The 22019-nt window shown below is 39.2% G+C and overlaps 3 protein-coding genes across 5 annotated transcripts; 1 reads left to right on the top strand and 2 right to left on the bottom strand.

Annotated features, from left to right (window-relative positions):
• Positions 1 to 379: 379 nt before the first annotated feature.
• Positions 380 to 4826, bottom strand: elovl6 (ELOVL fatty acid elongase 6). Its single transcript, XM_022255208.2, has one exon. The coding sequence runs from the start codon at positions 4547 to 4549 to the stop codon at positions 3605 to 3607; it is 945 nt and encodes a 314-aa protein (XP_022110900.1). The 5' UTR covers positions 4550 to 4826; the 3' UTR covers positions 380 to 3604.
• A 316-nt stretch (positions 4827 to 5142) lies between these two features.
• On the top strand, positions 5143 to 21431 carry LOC110990193 (uncharacterized). Of its 3 annotated transcripts, XR_015423397.1 has the most exons (6): positions 5150 to 5534; positions 6879 to 7605; positions 7952 to 8082; positions 9647 to 9913; positions 20268 to 20361; positions 20512 to 21431. XR_015423397.1 is itself a non-coding variant. In XM_087130094.1 (4 exons), exons 1-4 carry the CDS (start codon positions 5408 to 5410, stop codon positions 9907 to 9909), a joined length of 1191 nt encoding a protein of 396 aa, XP_086986220.1. In that variant the 5' UTR covers positions 5143 to 5407; the 3' UTR covers positions 9910 to 14537. The 3 variants fall into 3 exon arrangements, 2 of the variants coding, with proteins under 2 accessions (XP_086986220.1, XP_022110789.2); XM_087130094.1 differs by lacking the exons at positions 20268 to 20361; positions 20512 to 21431 and having other exon boundaries at positions 5143 to 5534; positions 8009 to 8082; positions 9647 to 14537; XM_022255097.2 differs by lacking the exons at positions 20268 to 20361; positions 20512 to 21431 and having other exon boundaries at positions 5152 to 5534; positions 9647 to 14537.
• On the bottom strand, positions 13442 to 20324 carry LOC110973738 (uncharacterized). Its single transcript, XM_022224794.2, has 11 exons — positions 20186 to 20324; positions 18873 to 19011; positions 17626 to 18506; positions 16879 to 16982; positions 16394 to 16557; positions 15726 to 15924; positions 15039 to 15111; positions 14789 to 14846; positions 14395 to 14468; positions 13874 to 13949; positions 13442 to 13597 (listed from the first exon to the last, which is right to left on the bottom strand). The coding sequence occupies exons 1-11, from the start codon at positions 20188 to 20190 to the stop codon at positions 13442 to 13444; spliced, it is 1929 nt and encodes a 642-aa protein (XP_022080486.2). The 5' UTR covers positions 20191 to 20324.
• Positions 21432 to 22019: the final 588 nt, after the last annotated feature.

Genomic DNA, 22019 nt, shown 5'->3' with positions numbered 1-22019 from the left:
CCTTGTTTGGTCCCAAAGATCGTGGTCAACTTTGTAAACATGAAAATTTAAAGATGCGATCCACGATGGAGTCATTATCTGGATATTATAGAAACTTTGAAAACAACCCCCAAAAGCAAACCACCCAATAACATTCGGTGACAATCTTCCCACCCGCTTAGCACCAGCGTGTACATGCTACTTGACGGAACCCCCCCCCCGCCACTTGAGCCAGTCTTGGACCCACTCTGTCCCTCCTCATCACAGAAGAATTTAAACTAAAGCTGTGGAACTAGTACCCTTATTTTGCTTTCAAAACAATTTTATGCGCTCATTTGCTTGACATGGTTAGCCAACACTGATAACAAAATTCAATGAAAATCTGGCGAGCACTGCCACATTACATAAAACCTGATAATTTTAATCCACCTGTGAGGTTGACATGATACTGATCTTGCTTACACTGAACATCATATTCATTACGTTTTTACCATTTAAGCTGGAGGCTTTAAATTTTAATGAAAGAGGCAAAAATTAATTCATGTAACAAATATATAAATATATATAGGATCAGTACTGTTCAGAGGGTAAAATGTTCACTTTATATAAACGTACTGTACTATAAAACAAAACTAAAATATGTTCAAAATAAAATCAGTGGATATTGGCAATTTGAAACATCAGGCATTAGATTCAAAGATTTTGTCAACTATGATTCAATCGTAGCGGGACTAAGTAACATGGTGTTGCAATGTCAATTTAGTTGATTGCCATAGTTTCTGTTTTTCGCAACGGCCATGTCAACAAATTCATCTAAGTTAACTGAGTGTTACATCAACATAGGTTCGATTTTAATGGGGGTTCTAATATGGGGTAAATGAAAATGTGCCTTTCCTTATGTACGTTTTCAGGTGCGTTGCGTACACGATGCGTTTATTTTCCACAGACACAAAAATCGTCTGGTGTGCGTTGCGTTCGGCTGCCAAAATTGCCCCGGGAGCAATTTTGACAGATCCACAACGCTTGGCGTAAGTGCTGACGTGCATATGAAAAGGCACCTTAATTAAGGATAATGTTTTGACACACAACACAGAAAAAGGAAACCTTGTACTGCTAACTCAACAGTTTGTGACAAAGAGCCCAGTGTCTGAATGAAACAAATCTATGTTTGAGGACCACAGACCATTAACAATCAAAATTTGTTGAATTTTCACTGGAGCAAAATATTACTGGGAAAACCTCCAGAAAATCAAATCACTTTACACACGCAAATGCCAGCTCTTTGCAAAGATTAAAAAAGAACTTAGCACATTTAGCTTGTCACAAAGTGACCACAAAAATAACCTAATGCGACAGAATGCCAGGAACAACCATACTGTACAAAAATAAATCTAAAGTTTCAAATTTATATGACCTATTCAAGCAAAAATGAATCTTCACATGGTCAAACAGACTTAATAATTTTGTTCTGTCCACAATTACAAAACCAAGAATTCACATCAGGCTCATTTTATAGGATACAGTCACATATAAGCACTTGCAGTGAATTTAGGCAAGTTTATCACTCTGTTAATAATTTATGAATATTCTATGTATTCTTAACTGGCATTATAAATGATCATGACTATAGCTCAGCATCAACAATGGTGGCAATATGCTGTAAGGTACTGTCAATCATATCAATTATTGAAATTCAATATAAATCTGTATCAACAGCTGATCATTTTGTTAATCGATATGAATAATCAAATCAACAATTACTTAAAAATCATGTTTTGCTGATGATACAGTTTTCATAGGTATTTTATTCACTTACAAAAAAAAATTATATCATTTATTACCATTATCATAAATAAGTTTATAAGAACTACAACATCTAAAGATAAATGTTCTGAAATCTTGATAACTGAGAACTACATGTGCTTGGGAACTATTTCGACATGAAGGGATTATGGTACTTGGTACATAATACTGCCTTCATTTTACACAGATCCAAATTACATTGACCAGTTTATTCAAATCTAAGCATGGATAGTTTTATGACAGACTTGAACATGGTCTTATTGAAAAGAAAATTGAAGCAGAAGAGTTCAATTGATTTCATCCTTCACTTTTCATGAAGTGGTTGGAGCTGAAGTAGTGTGAGGAAATGGCAAAGTTCTACAGCAGCCGTTTTTTCCTTGGGCTGGTTTTCCAGTATTAAACTTATTGCATTGTCATGTGTACCAGGCTGAAGTTCTAGCTGGTAAAATAAAGAGATTTGTCTTTAACAAATAAATTATTCAGGGGAGATACATTTATCATTAAATAATGTTCAAACTTACAAATATGAATAGTTTTGAGCTGCATATCTGAAACAAATTTATACCCTGAAGTGAGAAAATTGGTCATTTGCTGTCTTGCAATACTTACCATTCTATTTCAAATATGTACAAAGTCTTACAATATAACATTCTGTGGCTGAAAACGTAACAAGTTTAACTAGGATTCATTCAATTTTATTTGATCTAATTTTTGTGACTCATTTGAAAAAAACTTCAACATGGACGGTATCATCAACAGCACAGAAATCATTCTCAGCACAATCCAGCTTCAACTGTCGTTCCTCTATAAAGTGCATTTGAAAAAACTTCAACATGGACAGTGTCATCAGCCGCACAGAAATTGTTCTAAACGAAATCTATTTTCAACTGTCACTCATCTGTAAAATGCAATTTTCTATCAATCACCTTATCTGTAATATTTCTATCCACCATAAGCACTTTTAAAGATTTGAAAGAGTTTCTTTCAAAGAAGCAGGTTTAACCTTTTAAGTCTAAAGTTTCGGCTAAAAGGTTCAGAAGTAAGGTACAGAAAAGTTAGAACATGCATTTGACTATTTTAGTACGAGAAGTGCAAAAACAAACTACAGAATACATGTACTATGAAGCAAAAGTGCACATTCTTCATTGAACTGTGCAAAACAATTCCATCTTTTTTTTCCAATTGTAAGTAGATACTTGTTTCCTTTCGATACGGCAATTTGAACAGGCTCTGTAATAATAGAATTTTCACCCAAATGTTCCAATAATTCTTGCAAATGTACTTTTAGTGTCAACTGCATTTAAATTTTACAGTAAAGTTGTTACAGACGTTAAACCAAACAGTTCCATAAAATGCTGCTCAGAAAAGTCTGATAGTGTTATCTTATCCATTTTGAACAGCCTATTGAACAATAAGCCAACTGGTGACAAGAATTACAAAGACAACTGTTTTCACTATCTCTACAGATTCATCTACTCTTCCAAGCTTAGTTTACAACTGGGAACTACATTATGCACTCTTCTTTTAACAATCTACTTCAAGGGCATGCCATTGAAATACTGAAACTAAAACAACATTCTATTTATCAGTCAATACTTTTAAGTCTTTGATGTGTTCTTTCACATTTACTGTTTCATTACTTTTACATGTAACATTTGTTTTTGGATGTTATTTTTTCAGTGTTGGTACGTAATTACACACTAAGTAAAACTCAACATGCAAGAATCATATTACTATATCAATGTTAGTGTGGCTGATGGAATGTGCAGAAAGTCAAAACATAAAAATAACAGCCACTGATGTAATTCTTTGCCAAACCCATCTAATTGATTTTCTTTTCGGATTTTGTATTGTCGTTGGAGTCTTGCAAGATGTTTTGTGCTTGCGATTTTTCTGCCAAAGCTCGTTGTTTCCTCTTGCTTGTGACATAAGTCTCAATGAAGAAATGCACAAACAGTACAAAGTAACTTAGGTACATCAAAAAGGATGCTCGTAGATTGGCGTCAGTTGTAGCACAGAATCCCCCATTGCTCCGGATGGAGTAGGCATAGCCATTGACGAAGCAGCCCACAAACATCTGCGCTATCTGCAGGGATGTGATGACGATGTTGACCCAAGTTGGAATGTTGACCCATTTAGAAGCCTTGAGGGCATAGTAGGTATACATCAGGGAATGCACAGTGAAGTTCATCAGGACAAAGTAGCGAGATGGGGCCACCAGTTGTGGATAGGTATACCAGGAGTAGATGAGAACGGTGATATGGTGATACCAGTGAAGGAAGATTAACTTCTGCTTCCTCAGGACAATGAAGACGGTGTCACCCAACTCCGGAAGCTTACTCAGAACAAACAGCCACGACCAGAAGCCTACCACGCCCTTGTAGAGGGTAGGGTCACACACTGAAGCTTTCCAACCATAAGCCCTGATGAAATCTATGGTGTAGACCCATACACGAATGGCGCCTATCCAGCTAAACACTGCTAAGGAGAAGGACCATATTACCAGGCTTAAGCGGAGATCGAACCGAGGTCTATTCTCCATGTAAATCCTCCCAAAGTAGATGAGAACTGCATACAGGGCGCTGTACACAATCGACTTGGTCCAATTGTTCTGGAACCACATCAGCGAGGCGTCAACTTCTTGCATATCGAATTTCTCGAACTTGAACGAGTGCTTCGGGTCCCAGACGGACCTGTTTGAGCTGGCCAACACCTCATAATTGTCAAAGGGGAAATTATCGGTGTACTCGAGAGCACTGTGAGCCATTTCTAAATTCAATTCAAAATTTACTTCTGTAGACTTCACAAAATTCTCACTGTTCTACGTACCGTTCGTTGCATGCATTCGCTGCGAACAAAAATAGAAGATGTTCCCATGCTCAGAGCTGACGGCTACTTGTATAAAGCAGGCTAAGTGCTACAGGTCTGCGGTGCAAATGCATTTCTTTTATTTTATTTCAATTCATCACAATGCACAATCTCCAGTGACAGCAAGAGGACCCTTGTTCAGTGAATCATGCCGAATATGCCTGATCAAAATTTTAAGGACATGTGCGTGTCATCACGCGGTGACCTCTATTAGCATATTACTGTTTATCAGTTGGCTGTTATAGTCATCAGTGCTACTCCCTCACTTAGTGCGACTCCTACGATATTTTGAAAGAAGAATTTCCCCGTGCTAAGCTTATAAGATGCCCGAGATGCGAATAAACTAAAGGTAACGTGTATTTGTTTGGTATTGTACATTTGAATTTTGATACCAAGTCAGTGTTGGATTTTTTGTTTTTTATCGGATGGAGTGGGTTGAATTGCTATGATAACGCGAGTACTTAGCATTTCGCAGACTGATTGGCTGGCTGTAAATCAGGTGGTTTAGCGTGATGTAGTTGATGGGCGGATATTTTTCCTCAAGCCAAACTTTCCCTGTCGTGAAGTCGTTTGATTGTCAGTGATTCGCATGATAGCATGAGAGATTTAGTGGCAAGGGTTTGACGATAAGTGTAGTCATCAACTGAAATACGACCCTATAATATTCAAGTAAACCTGAAAGACTTGAATATTTTGCCCATTTTTGGCCGACATTGCAAAGTTTACTGACCTTTGTACGACTGCAAGGTCATGTCATATGTCAAAGTGTGTCATGCGCAAACAAGAAAACAAGATGGCGATCCCCTTGACGAAGTCGCGCCGCTGTATGCATTTCTCAGTTGTCTTTCTGGTAAAACTATCAATGTTTACCTATTTAATCCTTGGTAAGTGAGAAGTGCATAATGATATTGGGATTTTTGATTGGATTAAGTGGAGTAGCTCTGCTTCTTTTAAGTGCTTTCATTTTGGCCTTGCCATTTCAAGTTTCCGGACAAAGTCAACTCAAATCACAATGTGTTGTCAAAGAACGACACGAAACAAGATGTGCACAGTTAACGCATTAGAGTAGACATGGCAGACCGGCGTCTTGGTTATTGCAGAAAATGTGCATTAAAATCATGCCAACTTACATGACTGAAGTAATTGTTTACCTAGCCCCACTTGTGTGGCACGGACTCTCGCTACCGCTCCATCCTTAGCCACACATCCGTATACGCAATTTGCGTGTTGGCGTTGTGAAAAAGTTCGGCGCACCCTTTTATAATCATAGGTGTAACTTTTTTTTGCACACAGAGATGATCCATAGCCTCTTGGCTTTCTTAGCGCCATTTATTGAATGATTTCACTCACGTTGTTAAGGTATTTTAAAGTCTTTTTGCTTTCACCCATTCAATCTCACGGGCCCTCTCTCACAGTCGTCATCTTTGAAATAAGGTCATTGAACATTACGTCACTTGACCCCTCATCATTTCGACGGCAGTTTCATGTCAAGACATATCTAATACATGGACTGAGCGATAAGATACTGCATGTACCAATGGGCTCTTCCAAAACTTGGGCAGCAGTTTAGATATGTCTTGACACGGAACATAAGTGAAGAAAAGATAAGATAGGCCTAACGTTAAGGATTGCTACAATGCTAGGCAGCGCCTAATTCAACAGCAATTCTCACGGTCCGAGGTTGTTCCATTTATTGCGCTCACATCTGGGCAAGGGGGCAACCCTCCCTTCACATTATACAGGGATTTGTATGTTTTCCTTATTTTTTTGCTGCAACAAGATAAAAATAACTGAAACCTTTTTACAACAGTCGATTTCATTTTTTGAAAGGGATTTTGAAACGTGTAAGATATTTGACTGTTAACTTGTACCCATTTGCTTTTCCTTTTTCTTTTTTTACACAAATAGGCCTAATGTTGTGTGATTATGTTTAAATTTTATCGGATTTTTTTGTCTTCAACATACATGTACATTTTACACAGGAGACTGAGAATGATATCAAATGATTTCAATTTAAAGCCAAACAGTAAAATTCCCAAATGTCAGAAACGATTGACCATTCTGTAGTTGGGTAGTATGACTACCTGTATATAGACAGTGTGTCAACTAGTCACTAGACAGTTCTTTTAAAGTACATCGTATTTTCTCTTGATCCATGATTATGGTGTGGTTTATTTGTTATTTTCTGCCAGTATTTCTGATGCTTGTATTTGAATTTATCAACACAGATATTGTGCATTCTGCAGAAGATAAGGAGATTTCACAGGAGAAAGGCACAGACTTGTTTACTTCAGAGAATCACATCCAAGGAAGAGGCTCACCTGATAGTGCCTCACCTGACTTGATGACATCAGCCGAACAGGAAAATGAAGAGATGTTTGAAAATATTTTAGAAAAAACATGGCAACAAATAGAAGATCTTCATGGGGGGATCAGACCTGAAGTAAAAATGGCAAAAGAAGGGACAGTTGTTACTGGAAAGGAATATAAACGTTCAAGGCCAGACTCTTCTACTCCTATGGATTACATCCAACTCTTGGCGTCCTACATGAGGCCTGAAGTGTTCCACAAGTTTATTGAAGGTCTGAACAAGACACTGGATGCCCACAAACAGTACTCCCATCCTGAATTCACCTATGTAAATACAACCGAGATACATGCAGATGGATCTCAACAACACAAAGTGAAATATCCTTGCATGCACAGACCTACTGGAAACAGAACGTTGCATGTTAAAATTGTTAACAACACTGAGATGATGGAGTTGGTGAGCAGTGTTTACCATCCACCGAGCCAAGACAATTCGTCAAGCGTGCTGGGGGGTTACTGTGCATTCGTGATGTTTTACGCCCCCTGGTGTAAGTTTTCTGCTAAGGCTGCACCAGCTTTTAATGCCATCGGGAGAGCATTTCCAGATCTCGAGGTGTTAGCGATTGATGCCTTTCAGTATAACAGGTGATTATTAAAGTCATAAATGCTGTTTTCCTTCCAGGATTCCCAAGACAAAAGGACAAAGATTATTCGCATCACATATCAAAGGTCGTGTTATTTGTGTGTAAGCAAGTGGTAATTGTTTTGGTTCATCTTATGTAAAATTTCTCATTTACAGACACATTAATCAGAATAGTCATTGAAGCCTAAAATCTTTGTCTCAGACTAGCAAGTCACAATTTTCATAATTGATCTCCACATCCCAATCTTCATCTTGGCTTGGTTATTTGTTGGCTTCAAGTCTACATTAATAAGATCTTGGCTTGGTATTTTTGAAAGTGTAATTTATCATTGCATCCTTCTCATTCAGTTTGAACACACGGTTTGGAATTGTTGCCGTACCGAATGTCTTACTCTTCCACAATAGCAAGCCAGTCATGAGGTTCAACTATTCACAAAGGACATTTGACGTCTTCAGTGGATTCATTAGGAACTTTACAGGTAGGTTGCTAAAGAAATTTGCTGGTCTCGCACAAAGTACATACATTTCCTAACCAGTGCCTGGGATATTTGACTTAAGAATAGATGAGGTAAAATCCTATGTCCTGATTCTACTATATCCCAAAACTGGTTACTTTATAAGAGAAACTGTGATGGCGGATTCAGCTGCATTGCGGTTGTTCTCCAATGCATTTTCATGATGAGTTACGATTTCATACAGGAAGGGCTTCTGTTTTTCACTAACCTGCTAACTTACTGAAATTAGATTTGTCAACCTGTCGCGGACATAACTGGTGCCTGAATGATCCAGTAGTTGTATCCCAGGCTTTGTCCCAGAGACTTGTTAAATGCATCAAGAAGGTTGAAGCATTTTATGGGGCTTTTAAGAATGGGGTGTGAAATCTGTGCACATTCTTGGATTTGGAATGAAGGCATAAGGACTTGAATGTCTTGGAAAATAAGGGAGATTTCTTATTTCAAAAATTCTGAAAGTAGAAATTTGATGTGAAGGCTTTTTCCCCAGCTGTTTCTGGTTTAGTTTCATGAGAGTTTATCTTTGTACTCCTTTAACTGACATTGTAATCAATGGTGTGATTGAGATCTTCTATTTTGAGGTATTTAATCTCAATTTATAAACAAGCTTAACATGATAAGAATGGAGGGATTATATTATCAGTCACAGTTTTCAACATCATAGCTCCTTTCTAAAGAGAAACTTGCTGCCTACATGTTTAGGGGTTCCTGTGTCTAGGAGTTTCTCCTGCATTGATTATTTGAAGCAGTTAAATCAGATAAAAAATACATCCAGACATTTGTCCCACCTCTAAGCTATTTAAATCTGTCTATACATGTATGTTGCAATGACAAACACTTCACTGCTCTGAAAATATATTTAGACCAGGATTTTGACCCTTTAGTGGTAAATCTTATCACCAAATTTATTTTGGAAGTAATCCTTTTATCAGAATGAGGATTACATGCTGACTAAACTCGCTAACCTGACCAGTATTTACTGTTTAATCTGCTTTAAGTTAGTGAGGCTGACAAAGTAAATTTCATCTTGGAATAAAACCATATCTAAATTTATCACTGTCTCTTTAGTCTGTTTAGAAAGATAAGTAAAATGTTTAATGGAAGTGTTTTTCATTGAATATCCTGACAGTTAATCCTCTTAATGTATGTCAAATAAGATTTTTGGAATGGATTTGACATCGGAGGTTATACATGTAGATTATTTATAGATCCTACATGTATCATGGCAAAACCAGACAGCTCAATCAAATTATCACGTTGTCTTTTTTCCTGTGAGATTTCTGCCATAATTTTTCCCAGAAACCCAAGCCTTGGGGTCATAAGTGGAAATTAAGTATTATTTTCGAGGGACCCATTTCTCACTTTTTATGGGTTTATTAGGAAGCACACCATTGAAATAAGGAAAATGAGCAAATTGAGTTTGGTCAGATATGTTAGTGTGTTGTGCAGAGACTCATCGCAGGTACCTATGGCCAGTTTCCACCCAGAAAGTATTCTCAATTTGTACAATTCTCGTTTTTCATCCAACCAGGTCTGGAACCCAATTCCTCTGTCCAAGTCTCAGAAGAAGACTATCTTGGTCCAGTCCCCAGTGTAGCAACAGAGGAATCTGACTATGCTCTCTGGCTGTCATGGTTATTCCTCATCACTGTGTTGCTGTGGTTCCTCCAGCAACAAGTGGGTAGTATCATCATGGATCGCATCAGGGTATTTGCCATTTATGCCCGCCAGGTTTGGCGAACAGGAGAGCTGTATGATCAGGTTGGGGTCTTGGTCCATGAACACCATGACTGAGCAGGTATTACCCTAATCAAAGTGGCGAACTAAGCTTGAATCCAGTTCCACCTACATATACTGACTTTGCTTTGTCTATTGACATGTGGAAGTCCATTGCAGAAGTCATTAATGGGTGCCTTGCCAAAAGTGATTGATTGATATCTATAGTCATTGCTTCAAAGCTGGAATCATTGCCTATTCACTCAAAGAGGGAACAGAAGAGGGCGTATTTCAAATGAAATTGACAGTCCTTTGGTATGAACTCACGGCATATGAGCGCAAGTTTTTGTGCATTTGACATTCTGAGTACATGTAACAAATTTTTTCTTGAAACACGTGCAAGAACCCAGTTGGAAAACTTTGTACCAGTCTGCCTTTCTTTTGCCGGTGAGGGTGCACTTCAACTCAGAGTGGATTGGGCCTCTTTTCTTACAAACGGAAGAAAGAAGTTTGGGTAGAGTGGAGATTGGTTTCATTGTAGAGAGATAATTGGTTAAAAAATGACAACAGATGACACTGCTGGTTGTCAAACGATTCAAAGTGATCAATTTATTCAAACTGTACTTTGTGTTCTTTAGGACACTCAAAAATATGTGAAAAACTTTTGTCAAAATTCATAAAATTTTTACTCCGCTCAAAATTTACATATCAAAACATCTCATATTTTTGCAATCATTCACACCAATGAATGTTTTGAAGTCTAAAAATTTAAATCATACATCTTGTCAACCTGAACATGTGTGGCAAAGCTGCATGACACTGTTGTTCTAGTATTTAATCTAGAACAGTATCATATTGGAATGCATGGCTACTTGTGCACTGTGCTTGCTCCTACATACACACACACACATCCTTACACAGCTGTACTTGTGGGGTATTTCCTTTGTTCTCGTGTACAAAACTCCCACACAACACGCAAAACATTTCAAATCACTCCAATTTAAACCAAATTCACTTTCCTGGGTTGAAATTTCCACCGTATGTCCCTTAAATAAAACACTTCAATTTGCGACCGATTTTTACCCATCAAAAATTTCCCCTTTTGGAGTTATTTCCAAATATCAGTTTCGTGAAATTCTTGTGTAAAAACTGGCCTTGTGGGGTACTTCCCATTGTTCCAGTACCCCACAAGGCCTCATGTATAAACGCACAGTCACAAACGTTATAATACTTAGTGTTTGTATTCCTTTGTTTTCGTGCAGTGAAGAAAAACTCAGTGAAAATACTCGTTAGCTGTTTCGGGCACCGGTGGAAACAAATATTGTTTTTGTTAATTTTTTTTTTCTTTTTTTTTTATACATTTTTTAAAATTTCTTCTTTCGCATCAAATCCCATTCCATAACACGGGTTTTCATTCTGAGCAGGACTTTTGCCATTTTGCAATTTTTCGATTGACTTCAAACTTGACAGGTCTTTCAACCATCATCCAAAAATGGTCCTAGAAGAAATTCACAATGATAACTTAATTAGTTTATTTATTATTGATTTTTGAATAATTAATTTTTTCCATAGACTTTGTGCACAGATTGCACAGAGTTTTTGGACTGTCCTATATCAGGCTGTGAGGGCGCTATTGCAGAATTATGGTAACACCTGTCGGATGGGGCTTCAATTTTCAACAAACTGTCCTATATTGAACCACAGATGGCGTTGTTGCACAAGAACGTTAAGACTACCTGAGCTTCGATTTTTGTCGATCATTTGTGAGCAGTCCTCAAATTCGACAGAGAATTACTACCAGAACGAAAGAGAAATCAGACTAAATTTTCCCTTCCGTTCGATTGCAACTATACCCAAGACTCAGATCCTCAAGTAACATTTCAGGTATTTTTTCCATTTTAGACAAAAATCACATGACATAAAATTACAGGAGCAGTTTTCCTGCACACATGTTTCTAGTCCATTGACTTTGTACATGTTTTCGAGCCAGAATTTTGGTAACTTTGCAATGCTTGATCATTCCCAAAGTGATAGTCGACAAAAACCCTGATGCAAGATTTATTGCAAAGGGATGATGTCATGATGACGTCATCACTTTATTTTATATTGATTTTTTAATTTTTTAATTTTTCGCCACAGGTTTTGTAGTCCTTTACAGGTAGTCCTTTACTGTGGTGCAAAATTACTACAAGAACGAAAGAGAAATCGGGTACTTTACGCTCTGTTATTTGAAATGTGGCTAAGAGTCTGAATACGAAGTAATATTTCATGAAAATTGTTCAGTCTAAGCGCAAATCACGTGACATGAACTTAAAGGAGCATTGTGTCTGCAAACGAGTTTATGGCCCATTGACTTTGTACACGTTTTCGAGCCATGATTTTGTAACTTTGCGATGTTTGATCGTGGACAAAATGATAGCCAACAAAGACCCTGATGGAAGGTTTACAGAAAATTAATGACGTCATGATGACATCATCACATGATTTTTACTTGAATTTTGAATATTTAATTTTCCTTGTTGACTGTGTACACAGATCTAAGCCCTTATTTTGGTCACTTAGTGATGTTCAATGCCCATCACAGTTACACTAAGTAAAAACCCTGTAGCAAATATTTTATCAAATGAATGACATCGTGATGACGTCATATCAAGTGACTTTTAATTGAATTTTGAATATTTAATTTCCCCCATAGACTTTGTACACATAGAAAATGCAGCAAACATGCACACACATGCCACAAACCTCACCATCTATGGTCTCATTCATAAAACACACAAATCATCTATATCTTTCCAACACACAACCAGCATTTACACAAAAACCCGAAACAGCTCAGTATTTGTTTACCAACAAAACACAACGTTCATCTTGTTTTTCTTGAACTGGGAACACGATTTTCAGCTGCCTTTTTGTAAAATGTTTCCTCTTCCTTTTACGACATATGATCCCAACCCCAAAATGCCTCTAAAGTTCTTTTTCAGTGAAGGGGAAACGTCCTGTGGACGTGGGTAAGTCCACTGAATGTCCTCCTTTCCTGCATTTTTTTTCACAAGTCCACACTAGCCATGTAAGGTCAGCCCACAAAATTACCCATGCATAAAGCAGGACTGCACTTGGTGCTGATGGATACATGTATTAGCTTGGTGCAGTTATTTGAGCTGATTCCTTGGAAATAGTAATCAAATCCTTCAAAGAATGTTTTCACCGTCTTGTTACCTCAAATCCACTGTGTACATACGGATCTGAAAAATTTGTTGATCTTAAAATCAAATTACAAACCAAAACTTCATTCTGGGATTCTTTTAAAAGTCTTTACAGAATAACCTTGGTGTTGATTGTCTTGTGCAATCCTTTTGGTACAGTAAAACTTTACAGTGTCTGAATTAAATGTTTCAGTGCCAGTTTCTCTATTATTTTGAACAGTTCTTTGAGTGAGATTACTTCATTGGCCGCGGTGCTTCTTTTCTTCAGATACTATAAAACTCAAGTTTGGCATTCATCCCATTACAAACTTTCAAAATGCATGTACATGTACAACAGTTATTTCACATTTGGGTTTTGGTCCCAACCTAGCTTACATGTATATGCAGGCCTAATTCTTGTTGTCCTAGTTGGAGGGTTGTACTTTATTCAAGCATATCACTGATTTACAGCATTGCTTGAGCAAGGAGAAAACAAAGACAATAATCTCCATCAAGGTGATGGAGGAGATGCCGACATACAAGCCCATCAAACCACCCACAGCACCAAGAATGCTTTCAATCTGTAAGGAAATGCATAAAATAACATTAGGAAATGCTCAGATACCGCCTGACTATATCCGAGTGAAGTAACCTTACATTCAAAGGAAGAAGCTTATCAGAAGTATACCAGGAATCTTCTCAGAGCAATGCCACAATTCTGTATGCTCCAGTGGAATATGCCATGAATCCTGTCAGAAATCTTTGAGAATTCTTTGGGAATCCTATCAGAATTCTCAATTAACTGTTGACTATATTCCGTATTTCAAAAGAGTTCCACAGAGTTTTAGGGAACTTACCGTCCACTGTGGAATTTGTTCCACTTTCTGATAGTTCAGCTCCTCAAAGTAGATACGCACACGGGCCAGGTTTTTCCTGCACGTAGTATAATATTATACGAAGTAATTACACTGAAAAGCATTGCTTCGAAAATAAAAGTCTGCGTGCATCTGTGTGCCTAGCTCTATGGTAGATCAAGGTGCTGCTGCAGCTCATCTGCTTGCCCAAAGTGGTTTTTGTTGTATGAAATGGGCAGGAATACATAAAAAGTCTATAATTTGACACACACAGCAACCCTTCATTTGAACCCCCCGTGGGAACATGATACAGTTGATTAGCCTCAGTATAGCATCAACAATCTTAATGGTTTTGTGTTCTTACTCTGGTAGCATTTAAAGTTAAGAAGTTTACAGCTGAGTAACACAGAAAAGGAGAATTCTAATGAAAGACAAGCTTTGTTTGGATTGTAAAGCAGTTTCAATTTCTATACAATTTCTGAGGAATCTGAAGGTTTATCTTTGTCATCAGGAACACAGCTTACCTTGTTGTTTCTACATCTTGCAGCATTCTTGCAGCAACGGCATTCTTTGAAGACAGTCGTGAATAGAGATGTTCCTTTTATCAACCGAGAGGAAAAGTTTTTGTTAACAAGCAATGTTGAAGAAAGTAAATGTTGGAATTTGATTTTTGGGAAGTCTGTCTTGTGTCTTACTTCTAGTCATGATACATTCATGAGTTAAAGAACTCAATGTTAGAATTAAATTTTGGGTTCAAGTTATTCAACACTTTGACACTTGGCATAGGCTTGGAATGTAACTTTTCATCTTGTCAGACGAATTGCTCTCTTTGGTGCCTAAAAGTCACTTCCTTTGACCTTGTTGATGGAATCAAGAAGCTCAAGTCCAAAAATTGCACAAATCTCAAGTGAGACTCACCTCATATCGCTCCGAGGGCCATATGGACACAGATGCACTTGTCTTGAAAACATTTTCCCTGTTAAAGACCAAGAGGGCAACATTTCATCAACATTCAAATTTTGAGATGGCTGCACGTTGGATCATTTTAACCTAGCCATTAAAATAGGTCAACTTTGTCCCCACGAACACACGAAAGGTGAGTTGTCAGATTTGTTTTACACTTGCTGACAACAATCTGAGAAGATCGTTCTGTATTTAATGTACTCACTCGCATGCCACAGGGCAGAGACAATCCAGTTTATCTTCTTCGTATAAAGCCTCAACAAGCTGTCTACATCGCTCTGTGGAATGAAAGTCAAATTGCCAAATTACACTTTTTGTCCAGTGTAGTGTTGCAGATTTATTTTGGTCAGTATTCGAGTCACGGTCTGATCGAATTTGTCAACGTCATGGTGCTGTGGTCTCAAAATAAAGGTTTTTGATCTAGTGTTGCACAGTCGGATCGGATTTGTTTGGGGGAGATGGAGAAGTCTTTACTCAAATTGGCAAATGGAATCATAAACTTTTAAATGTTTCATCGTCGAACAGCGATGGTCCAATTTCAGCATTGAGCTGAATAGGTCACCCCTGCTTTGGAAGGAAAAAAAAGACAAAGTGCTTTGCTGCAACTATTCATGAGGAAGTAGGACCTTCTCTTGCGATGCAGACTCAAAGACAGTTAACTGAGTGCCACCTCACATTATGGTCGGACAATTGGAGGGGAGGATTTACCCCTCAACACTTTGGATGAATGTAGTACAAAAGTATTGCATGTTTTTACACCTATTGACTTTTCATTTAAAAACGCAGCTCTGACCGAGAGTCTGAACAAGAGTTGCTTGTAGCATCTGCTTGATTATTGCCTCTTCCATTGACCACGAGCTGACGTTTTGTTCCAGTATCAAGAAAGTCTTACGCTGAGTGCTGTTAAGGTAACTACACTTCTCTCCGTCCAGCAGAAGGTCAGTGACGCAATCACACCGATCCTTGAGGTTTCTCTGCATACACTGCTTCTTGCACGTCAAGGGAGAGTACGTAAAGAAATCTGAGGTGAAATTGGTTTCGGTTCCGTAGGTGCAGTTGCTGTACCACCCACCAAGACGCTTGATGAAATTCTGGGGATTTATGATATGAGACTGGTGATTTTAATTTGATTTCGGTGACGTGGCTGTCTGCGCATCAGAGGAGCGTTCTAGAGCGCAATGCTACCGGTATGCATGGGGGGGGGGCAAACAGATCACAAATACTGAAGAAAAGTGTCCCTTGTAGGAAAACAGATAAGTGATGGTTCGGAAGGACCACAGGTGACAGGTGTAGACAGCGAAGTACGTGTTAAAAGACGCTTTAACCTACGCTCAAACACTTTAAGATGACTGGGGGCAGAAATAACAGTACGTTTAAGAGTATTGACCTACTCTCCGCAGTTGTGGTAACGATAACAAAGAACCCGACTAGATATCGACCAGTTTGAATTTTAAAATTCAGTGTTAAAAGTTAAACGATATGCTGTGAACTTCAGTCAAGTACGGAAATACAGAGTGAACCGTCATTTGTCCATGTGTAACACGTGATGTTTCACAGTACCTTCCTCAGAGCAATAGACGTAGCCTGTCCAGTAGTCGCAGTGATACCACTGTCTTCAGGATGGGGTGTAGTCTGCCAATGGTTTATGGAGACACGAACTCCAGATTCGGGCGAGAACAAACCAACGTACTCTGGCTGCTCGATGAACAATGTCAGGTGAAGACCTGATCACAAAGTTTTAAAAAAGGTCATTTCATTCAGTTACATGAAACTATTTAGCGTTCTTTCTTGTTTTGACGGATAGCAGACGTTTCAATCTTTCAAATGAAACTAGGGAATATTAGTTGTTAAATTGTTAAATTTAATATCCTCGATGCCTTGGTAGCTAGGTGTGTTTTGTGCCAGACACAGATTCTGCAAGAGACCGAATTTTTGCAATGTTTTCTCCTTGATCACTTAAGCCAAGGGAAAATCTTCATAACGTGTATGGACCAGACTCTGTTATGTCACATTCATGCGGACCAGTTGACAGCCTGAGAACTCACCATATTGGAAGCCTGACTTGCTGGTTGTTCGCACGGTTTCGTTGCGACCGTGATTGAACGTGAAGCAATTTCCGTAATGCGAGTTCTGAAACTTGTAAAAGTCGCTGCAGAAAGGGACAGAAATGGGCTGGTTTCATTTTGGGGGGTTAAGCAGAGAGAGTGTGTGTACACTTGGGACGAGGTACCGGTAAACCAAGGTAGAATAATGTTCCCACAATCTAGCACTACCAATTTAGTGCCAGGACTCAATCGAGCTTGGTGGTCAGTCTCAATGAGTACTAAACGGAAGTTAAAACAACTTTGCATTTCTGTGTGATGTGAAAAGGATAAGAATATAAATTGGAACATCTTTAAAGATTACCAAACTGAGGGGTGTAGTCTTCAAAACTTGCGATGTCACCTTATTTTTAGAGCCAGAATCGAAAAGAGTAATAAAAGTGCTCGACTTTTGTACTGAACAGAATGTGCATGTAACTTTATAGCTAAAGTTTGTGCACATCAGGATGGTAAGAATTATTTTAACAACTGATAAAAATTCTGCACACAAACCCAGGAAATGAATACAACTAGCCAACTTTATCAAAATGCTTGTAATACACTTAAGGAATCTACACGAGTGTTGAGGGCCGAAAATGGCTGTTCAGTCTGTAACATACACGCGAATTCTGAGCCCACTTACAGCATCAATAATGGAGTGAGTTTGTGCATTATTTTGCAGTGAATAATACCACTGAAAATGTTACTCACGTGTAGTTGCATTTACGCCTGTCGAACGTGCACTGGAGGATGAAATCTTCTGCTTGATGGCCGAGTTCATCCATCTCATCTTGGGTAGGATTAGCCACATTGATTATATCACTGAAATCTTCTGATTTGGAATTAGCCAAGAAGCCATCCCAGTCGCTTTCTCCCGTCACGGTACCGAAATCGTAGTAGTTGTCGTACTCAAAATTGAAGTCGTCTCCAAATTCTGTTTCCCAGTAGTAGTAATTACTGGATGCTGGTGGATATGAATAGCTTGACCCAGCCGCTGAGCTACCTCCACCACCCGCGGAGCTCCCTCCCCCGCCCGCAGAGCTACCTCCCCCGCCCGCAGAGCTACCTCCTCCGACTGACGAACTGTTTCCCCCGCCCGCGGAGCTACCTCCTCCGACTGACGAACTGTTTCCCCCGCCCGCGGAGCTACCTCCGCCGCCTCCCGAACTTCCCCCGCCCGCTGAAGCACTCACGAATTGGTTGTAGAAGTCACCTGCTGAGGACCATTCAAAAAACCAAGAGTAGTCATTATCGCCTCCACTGATTCCCCCGTCTATTGCGATGACACCCTCGAAGCGGGTTCCTGGTAACTTGGACCGCCTCAGCCGGTTCATGTTGCACACCGTCACAGCGGGGAAATCCACTGACGTGTTTGTAATAATATCAATGGTGGTACCATAGGGCCAAGAGAAGAAATCGAGAACCAGGTTAGTGCCTTGGAAGAAGAAGCCTCCAAATGCAACGCAGAGGATAACTAACCACAGGAAACTAGCAAAGCAGGAGGAGGCGTTGGCGATACGGGCGACTCCATGCGCTGTCGTCGAATCAGCAAAATTGGTCACAATTGAGCCGCAGGTCACCGGATGATTCTCCTGTTGAGAATAGATTTCAAAATAATAAAAAGCTGGTACAGTTATTTTTTGCTTGTAACGAATAACATGGTTCATCCTGTCCGCTGTTCTCCCCCAAGAAACTAAAAACGAGCAAAGCACTGCTTCTACCTAGTGAATAATCACAAAATGTAATTGCATCATTTAGGCCCTACATCTTCTGAAGTGAAGTCTTCCAACTGTCTTTATTTCCGAATGTAGATTTCGCAATAGTGAGTTTGTTGAGGAAAACACTATTTGTTCTTAATGTGTGCTTAAATAGGCTTTGCTTTCGTCAGGGACGGCTGATGTGATTGGCTCAGAGCCCTCTTGGTAGCACCGGTCATACGTCCACAAAGGTTCACCCACCTTCTCTGGTTCAGCTGCTTTGGCTTCAACGCTAGTGGGGGCTTTATTGTGGTAACTTGGCAAGGGAATGGATTCCGATGGCATGACGACAAAGGCGTCGTCATATCCTGCTGGGATGCCTGTTGTCATGGTATTTTTGCTGTAAGAGTAATTCAGAACAGTATTTACAGATCAAAAGCAAAATTCCCACAGATGCCGACTAAAAAGACTCTACTTTCAAAGAAATAATGATGGGAGGCTCCAGCTTTCTGATCTGAAGTCTTTGATCTGGCTCACTTTCGACTCTCCTTGTACAAAATCACAAGATGTCTTGCAACACCATTGGTTTGAAGGTCATAGAAAATGGTTTGGGTTGGAGACAAAACCGAACTTTAAAAATAGTTCATGGTTTGTCCATCCTTCGACATCCAATTATTTGAATGGTGGTGTTTCACTAAGTTCTTGCTTCCTTTCTCGTTTCGTTTTATGAGTCACCATTGTGGCTTTTACCCATTCCAGAGTGAATTGTAGAACGAAGATGAAGTTGCTTAGCAGTACGGTATACTGAAAATCAGTTGAGTAGGTTTGTTTTTATGGGGATGAAGATGGATATAGACAAAATATGAAAGTTTATGGAAATATCGGCATTACCCACTTACAGTATCTTGGTTACTAACCCAAAGCGTATAAATCTTATCAACTAAACAGGTCTTGGAATGTCATAAAATGTGCCTTTATGTAATTCATTTGCTCTTTGCCAGCTTCAACTTAAAAAAAATTTGATAGTAATTTCTGTTACCAGTTTGCAACTATTGATTTAACATAGTTTAACGGTGCTTATGTTGATCAAAACAACTCAAAAATAATGTGACCCACCATACCAAAACCAGGTTGAAGCAGGTTACTTGACAATGTATGCCCCTGCTGTTAAGTTTCACATTGCAAAATGACCCACAGGGCAAATTTTAATCTGCTGAAGGTTCTGGTAGCGATGGGCAAGTAAACGTTGTTGAAATTCCACTTTTCATATGCGTACTGTTTCATTTTCTGGATGCTAACTTAGAAACCTTCAGCCCGAAAATCACCTCTTTCTTCCGATTAGAAAACTCTCATAGTAAATACTCGTAATACTTCCGTGCAACTTCCTCTTATTTCTCATTGCCTTTTCGTTATTGAAAATACATGTGTATGATGTAGATTCCAGTAGAGACTGACTTTGTCCCCGACATACGTCAGTATTAAACGGAACCCTGTCGAGAGCTTAATACTTTTTATCCAAAGGAGACTCATAAGTACATGTACACCAATCGAGAAAATGTGCTCACTGCACTTACCTCATCGTGACCAGCTTTTCAGCGAGGTGGTCCTTGATATGGTTTCCTTGACTGGGTCTTCCTTGATGTGAATTTCATTCAGAATGAGTTACCCTGGGAAACAACAGAGAAGCGGGCCCCTTCACACCGCTAACTCAACTCCTGTGTCCTCTCAAGAAAACGAAGTCCACAAGAAGGTAAAATCTTCCCGTCTTTCTGTGCTGGGCTATCGACATCTGCATTATACGTGCATTGTAAAAGTACACAAAAACTTTGAATTCAGCATAAGAAGTTTTCCTTGCCGCTGGCTAAATATCGATTCCTTGTACCACTTGCTTAATCCCCAGGACTTACCGAGGGTAGTACGTAATCTGTTGCGGAGAATAATGGTTCCGTCGTTATGGTAACAGAGGACTGCGTTGTAAATAATTGGTTGACTGAATGGGAGGGGCCGGACTCGCCAATCATCGGGTCAGACGTCAGCTCAGACGCACACCCCTAGACATCCCCGCCTCTGCCGACCACTTAGCCACGCCAATATCCAAACATACCCAACACCCAATGATTATCAATCTAATGTGTTCATGTATAGTACCTCCATTGTTAGTTCTGCTTCGTTCATAATCCATTTGTTCTATACAATCAAATTATTCAATACAGGACACTCCAGAGAAATGAATATACGAGATCCCACAAGCCTCTGGGAAGAAAAGACCAACAAAAGTCCCTCAGCTGACCATCCTTAAAATCTCCTCCACGATGGGTGTGCATCTATAATTCATGCGAGAGCCAAATCGACTCCCGGTCGATGGTTGAACAAAGATTACGAGACCGCTATATTCTAAAGAGATAGCTCGATCCGAAGACAGAGTGTGCTGATCCTATGAATCAGATTTTATTTGCGAACATGTTGACAAAATAACTTCCTTGACGCTGGCGGATGACTTCTATGAACATCAATGAGCGGGGTAGTCGGTGGTCTCGAGTATCCTGAGTAGTTTTATTTAACATTATGCTCCCCAAACTGATCAAGGATATTTCGATTGTTCATGCAATGAATAAAAATTTGATACATACTTTTCCAGTAGAGCGACGTTGAACCTAAAAAGGCATTCTTATCAGAAGGGTTGAAATTGTCGTATCTTGATTTCAACTTGCAAAATGTGGATGGATTTAGAGCACAGTGGCATCAATGAAAATGCCCTGAAAATGGAAACGTGAAATTAAAAATCACGTCAAATTAGATACAGATGATTTACAAGGGCCACTTTCAGACATCAATAAGTAATCTGTCAGCGTCTTCTCTTTATCTTTCGTATTCTGGGCTAAGGGTGATGTAGAACAGCACCCTTTTGGACATACGAACAACAGTGCCGTCGCCAAGAGAATCCAGTAACGTGATCAGAACAATCGTGATGCAGTTTTAATTATTAAACATTCGAGTCCTTGCCCCCACAAAATCTACACAGTAGCCTCATGGCTTTTGTTACGCAAAAACGGGGGGATACAACCAATCAATGAGACTGCTTAAAGGCCAGCTTTCCAATTATAATTTGTTGATAAGGGCGCCCTTATTAAATTCTACGGTTCTCATTTCTTTTACCACTTGAGATAAGGTCGGTTGGTCGAAAAAAAAAATCTATAAAAAAAAATCCATGTTGCTGGTTTAGGGCTATGCAAGAACCTCAGTCGGAAAGGTGCGGTATACCGAATGTTCACGCGAACGCCGACCTCGGTGTTGGTGGTTTGCGAAATCGTAAGTTTTCAGGGCTTTTGTTTTCAAAGGTCATGCTGGCCAATTTTTTCCCTTCGGTTTTTTTTTATTTTTATTTATTACGGTTTAGGTCTTTTTTGC

Source organism: Acanthaster planci, linkage group LG19, assembly GCF_054643075.1.
Source record: "Acanthaster planci isolate LZ-2023a linkage group LG19, COTS_SCS, whole genome shotgun sequence".
In the NCBI taxonomy this organism is placed as follows: domain Eukaryota; kingdom Metazoa; phylum Echinodermata; class Asteroidea; order Valvatida; family Acanthasteridae; genus Acanthaster; species Acanthaster planci.
Note: the sequence above shows the minus strand (reverse complement) of the source record. Positions and strands in the feature narration are given on the sequence as shown.

Excerpts from the sequence above, each read along its gene's own strand:
- elovl6 (XM_022255208.2), bottom strand. The coding sequence starts at position 4,549 with ATGGCTCACAGTGCTCTCGAGTACACCGATAATTTCCCCTTTGACAAT.
- LOC110990193 (XM_022255097.2), top strand. The coding sequence starts at position 5,408 with ATGTCAAAGTGTGTCATGCGCAAACAAGAAAACAAGATGGCGATCCCC. Across the intron at positions 5,535-6,878 it reads GTTTACCTATTTAATCCTTG|ATATTGTGCATTCTGCAGAA; the intron begins GTAAGTGAGAAG and ends TTATCAACACAG. Across the intron at positions 8,083-9,646 it reads ATTCATTAGGAACTTTACAG|GTCTGGAACCCAATTCCTCT; the intron begins GTAGGTTGCTAA and ends TCATCCAACCAG.
- LOC110973738 (XM_022224794.2), bottom strand. Across the intron at positions 16,558-16,878 it reads CAAGTCAGGCTTCCAATATG|GTCTTCACCTGACATTGTTC; the intron begins GTGAGTTCTCAG and ends CTTTGTGATCAG. Across the intron at positions 15,112-15,725 it reads TTACCTTAACAGCACTCAGC|AGCGATGTAGACAGCTTGTT; the intron begins GTAAGACTTTCT and ends TTCATTCCACAG.